Raw genomic sequence first — 5,568 nt, forward strand, 5'->3', positions numbered from 1 at the left:
TTCGTTCTCCATGAAATTAGAGAATCACCCAAAGAAAAAAAAAAAGTCAAGAAGCATATAGTATTTGGACAATCAATCCAATTAGAATCACTAAACCCATATATTTGAAGAGAAGAGGATCTGTGGAAGAAAAGTGTAATCCACGTCCTGAACTATTCTTTCAATAGCAAAGAACACATAAAGCAGCATGGTAATAAATTTGAGTGAGAGGGGCCATATATTGACTAAGTTATTGAGTCGAAGATATGATGTCAGGTCTGGTCGTCATAAGATAAATGAGTCATCTAACAAGACGATAATAGACAAAGAGATCATGAAGAAGAAGACTACTACTGTCTTGGTAAAGTCGTGTGGAATGTCCATAGGAGTAGGAGCGAATTTTACAACAAATTTTAATGCGAATTTTACAACAAATTTTCATGATTTAAAATGCTATAATATATTAATAGAATAAAATTTAAATTTGAAGAGAGTATAAATGAATTTGAAAATTAGACCTTTTTAGTTGTTCTCATCAGAATTGAAAATGAAAAAATAAATAAATAAATAAATAATTAAAATTCTCATCAAAATTCAAAATTTTCATTTTTAATTGTTCTAAAAAAAAAAAAAATTTAACTCTGGAATAAATTTTAATTCCTAATTCCTAACATTTCAAACAAGCTCTAAATCCTAATTATAAGTGATTTACCCTAAATTTGATAATGTATTATAATTTGTAATTCACCTATTCCCTCCTTGCTTTTCTTTTTCCAACTAGATATTCTAAAATTTTTTCCTTTTTTAATTTTTAAATTTAATTTTTATTTCAAATATCTGATATATCTAAATACCTGACCCAATCCAATTCGAATTTAAGAATTTGCCGCTGGCCAATAGGTTGCTGCATGCACAAAGCGAGATTCGAACCCCGACACTTGCTTAAGCGGACTAGTGAGCTAACCACTAGACCAACCCAACTTGGTTATCCAATTCGAATTTAATTAGTTCAAATTCACTTGTCAAAAAACTCACACGCAATCCAACCCACCAATTAAATTTTTATCGGTTCAGTTGTAACTCGAATCAACCCACTCGGGTAGACACCTATACCCAATAAAATAAGGAAGAACAAAGCTATACCATGTCAAATGCGTCATACTGCATTACAACACAAGCCTTTAAAATACATATACATACATACATACATAGTTTCAGCAGTGGAAGTCTGAAAGGATGCCATACAACACTTGCTGCTATTTTCAAAACCATTTATATAAACTTAACAGCATACTTTGAGCAACATGCAAAAACTTACAACTAAGTTGCTCAACCAAAACTAGTATCTGATTCTGATGCATAGTTAGTTCCTTCCTTGGCTTCCCTCAGAGCAAAAAGATCATCTATAAGTTACTTTGGTTCCATGATTGGCAAATCCATTGAACAATCTATAAGCCAAATAGTAACACGGAATCCTTGGGAAACTTTTCAGTCACATTAAAAGCTAAGCCTATTGCTGCATTGTTGTTGAGAGTAGTGTAGTTATTGTTATCTGGCTCAGGTTGTGAAGTTACTTGGTAGTACTCACTATTACACACACTAGCAGGAGCCATGTTCTTCTCTTCCTTCTCATTTTGCATTATTTTGTGCTCTCCATTGTCATCAATAATCATTCCTTTCTTGAACTTTTCCTGGTTCTTCTTGAATTCATCCACATATGGCTGCATGAATAGCAATGAGAAAGGTTGAGACATGTTGTGTTGAATCATTGTGTTGAATTTCAATGTTATGTTATGTTATGTACCTGTTTCTCAAGTGGAGACATATTCCTCCACGAATCGATAGCCGTGTGGAGAATACCCTTTCCGGTTGAGGTCGAGTTACAACTTTTCAACCGAGTGCATTCTTGCTTCAGGAACATCTGGTATGCACTTCTTTGTCCTTGTGCCATGCCTCGGCGTTTCTTCTTTTCTTTGCCATCCGAAGGTTCGAGAAGAAGAGCTTGCTCTTTGACCAACCCAGCTCCTCCTTCTTCTGTTTAGTTTCAATTGGAAGCATTGCATCAAAACCTCTTAAATTCCCGAGTTGCCTAAGAGTGTGTTTACGAGTTAAGGTTTTGAAAGACACACAAGAGAACAGAACGATTTGAAAAGTAACTAATGACTCTATACTAAGAATCCTTCCCTTCAAAGCTTCAACTCAACAAACACATTTTAGTGCTGACTAAATTGCATAAAGTAACATACCTGTCGTTTCGGATGAGATTTGCTTCCTCTTGTGCAAACCTATGATCATGAAAATAGATTGCAAGAATTCAGATTAGTTAATCCTAAAATCAAATGCAGCAATAAGAATCATACATAATGAAGCTGCTCAAATCTCTTATTATAATGCATAGAGATATAGGCAACAAAAACAGTTGTGAAGAAACATAGCATATATCAAACATCGTCGTAGATTCGTCGCTTCGATTAACTAACCTGTGGTCTTGCTGCTCTTTGTAGGAGCTCTGTAGAAGTACAATTGCTCGAATTGGTAAAGAAGTTGCAAGTAGAGCTTTTCAACTTGAGCAGATAATCTTGCAATGTTTCCTTCCAATCTCAGGGCCGAGGCCACTTCGCCCCATTTCTTTTCTTGACTAACCTGGACAAATCAAAACACACAAATTTCCAAAATATGAAATTATTTTAGCCCATCAAAACATTACTTTTGAAAAATAATCAATTATATGTTGATATAGTATATCTTGAAAATTTTGCTAATTCAATAGAACACATTTATTTGGATGGACTGAGTTGAACATTTATATAATATTGTATGTGAAAATTGTATACTCTTTGATTGCAAGATATATATACCTGATGGAATCCTCCTCTTGTGGTCACCTCCAAGTAAACTAGGTACAAGTCCAGCAGTGTTTCTCGGACATTGAAACTGCCAATAGGAACAGAACATGTATAATGTTTCACATTTGATATAATAATACCATTATCACCTTTTCTTTTAGTCATCACAATTGAGAGAGTTATGTTATTTCAACATAACTTTTTATGACAGTGTATCAACTCTCATTAGATAAAGATAAAAGAAAAATGATATTCTTTTCTTTAAGGTATATAAAAAAATTCTTTTCTCATTTCTTATTACAAGCCATCTAGAATCTTCTACGTCACTTTGATTGTTGCAAGTTAAAAAAAAAATAAAAAAAAAAGGTTCATCTAATGTACCAACACACATAAGGAATATACTATTTTTTGCATGGCAATAACATGTTCATAACAAAAAAATAATTAGAGATTCTCGTGTGCTCGCACATTTATTAATGTACGCTTCACACAGTCACCACCCATCCTTGAAATTTTAAATAGAAGTTCTATATATTATACTGTAAATTAATAAACATAAATGTTTCTAAAACATCCATTAAGAAGTGGTTTGATAAAAAAATTTTAACAAACTTTTTGTTTTGTATTTAATAAATAAAAAAAAAAACTATGTGAATATGTTTCGAGTTTTTAAAAGATAAAAAGATAGACTACTTTTGAAAGTATCTAAACAAAACATTTTCAACCTATTAAAATTACAAAAATTTAATATAATCTCATACATTAATAAAATCAAAATTATTCTTATATTAATATCTATTATAGTTCTTTTAAATTTTAAATATTATTTTACTAAGTTCAATTATTGTTGTGTGTATTTATTGAAATTTTATTATTTTTAAAAAAATATCTTATAAGCTTAGATTTGAAAAGTAAAAAATGTCTAATGTTAGCTCTATCAACACAATATCTCCGATGAAAATAATTATTTCACCAACCATGACACAAATAAAAAGCAAAAGAGAAAATGGGAAGCACATTATGAAAAGGAACATTTAATTTTGAGGTCAATGTTATATAGCAAGGAAAGGAAACTCACATTAGGGTGAGTCCAGAGGAATCGAACAAGTGAGTGAGTTTGAGGTAGAAGGTGTCACGATTGAGAGAACTTGCATTTGCATTATTCTTAAGGCTTTGAAAGCAGTGAACATCTACTTGTGATGGTTGTGATGATGATGATGATAATGAAAGTGCCATCTCTGATTCCTTAATTGCCATGCATACTTGATTTTTGGTTTTCTTCTTTTCAAAGTGTGGTTTTTATAAAGTTGGGGAGGGTTGTGTATGTGAAGGACCTTATGCACCTGCGACAGCTGCACAATACACACCTCTACGTGGCACTCTTTTGTTTTCGTTTCCTTTTCTTTTATTTTGTTTTCTCTCTTTAACTTGTATTTACTTTTCTTTTTTGTGTGGATCCTTGGTTGTTTAACATAAATGATAAAAGATAATGGACTTTTTGACATGATGTTTTTTGTCAAAGAAATTTTCTGGTTGCCAACATGCTTTAAGAAATAAAAAAGAAGAGAACTTGATTTGATGAAGTGTCGTTATTTTAAAATTACATATGCATCTAAAGCTATATTGGTAAAAATAATTATTTTTATATTAATTTAAAAAAAATATAATTATTAAATGATGGTGTAAAATATTTTATATTTATCATTGTAATATACAGTTGAATTAATTAGTCAAAAATAAATTAAAGTGAATAATTAGAAGATGACACATTAGACAATTCAGTTAAGGAAGTAATTTGATAGTCTTTGTATATAAGATTCACTAAGGTCCACAAAATCTTGAAGAAGTTTCTAATTCTTGTACTCAATGCATGAATAAGAAAACTCGTTTTTTATTGTGCATTATGAATTATAACTCGGCGGCGTTAACTATCATTCATTCTTTGCTTGTAACCAATATCTTTATTATTGACTTAATGACCATCATTTTCATCTTAATAACCAAACAATCATAACATGAATATCATTCATCAATTTTATGCCTATAAAAGGCACCAACTTCTATATCTCAACAGACAACACATAATAAGTTCTATTTTATGTCTTACATTCTATATTTATAGAATTATTATTATAAGGACGCACACATGATAAGTTCTATTTCATGTTTAACATTCTATAATCATAGAATTCTTATACCTCTTAAACACTTATTGACTTGAGCGTCGGAGTGTCTTTTGCAGGTACCCACCCTCTGTGTTCTTTGACATCCGAGTTATTCTCACTCCGATTCATTAAAGAGAAAAGGCATATTACAACGGTCAACAGCACAAAAGATGAGATATACCTCGAAAATTCATTCATACAAGAACAATTGACACTCACCGTAGGGCCGGTAAACTAATTTCCTGCTCCACCGAATAGATTCAAAGAATTTGAATTATATTCAAATACTTGAATCAATTTTTACATAACATTTATATATTTTAGCAATTTATGTATTCTAATTTTTTTTATTTCTCAACCTCTATTTAAAACTCAATTTCATAAGGCCAAATAATATTCATTGAACATTTTACAAACAATTCATTTAGAATAATGAAATAACTATTGACACTAATCTTTAATTTGTTATATTTTCTATCAATAATTTGAAGCCTAAAAATATGCACTTCAAACTCCTAAAAATTTAAATAAATCAACGTATGTCACCTACAAAATTTCTTTAATTTCATATTCTTTAA

The 5,568-nt window shown here is 30.7% G+C and overlaps 1 protein-coding gene across 1 annotated transcript; it reads right to left on the bottom strand.

The window, feature by feature from the left end:
* Positions 1–1,126: 1,126 nt before the first annotated feature.
* Positions 1,127–4,082, bottom strand: LOC107615356 (putative high mobility group B protein 11). Its single transcript, XM_088500264.1, has 6 exons — positions 3,904–4,082; positions 2,838–2,913; positions 2,460–2,622; positions 2,226–2,264; positions 1,784–2,013; positions 1,127–1,700 (listed from the first exon to the last, which is right to left on the bottom strand). Exons 1-6 carry the CDS (start codon positions 4,080–4,082, stop codon positions 1,428–1,430), a joined length of 960 nt encoding a protein of 319 aa, XP_088356390.1. The 3' UTR covers positions 1,127–1,427.
* Positions 4,083–5,568: the final 1,486 nt, after the last annotated feature.

This window comes from Arachis ipaensis, chromosome B9 (assembly GCF_059453495.1).
Source record: "Arachis ipaensis isolate K30076 ecotype BB chromosome B9, ASM5945349v1, whole genome shotgun sequence".
NCBI classification, from domain to species: domain Eukaryota; kingdom Viridiplantae; phylum Streptophyta; class Magnoliopsida; order Fabales; family Fabaceae; genus Arachis; species Arachis ipaensis.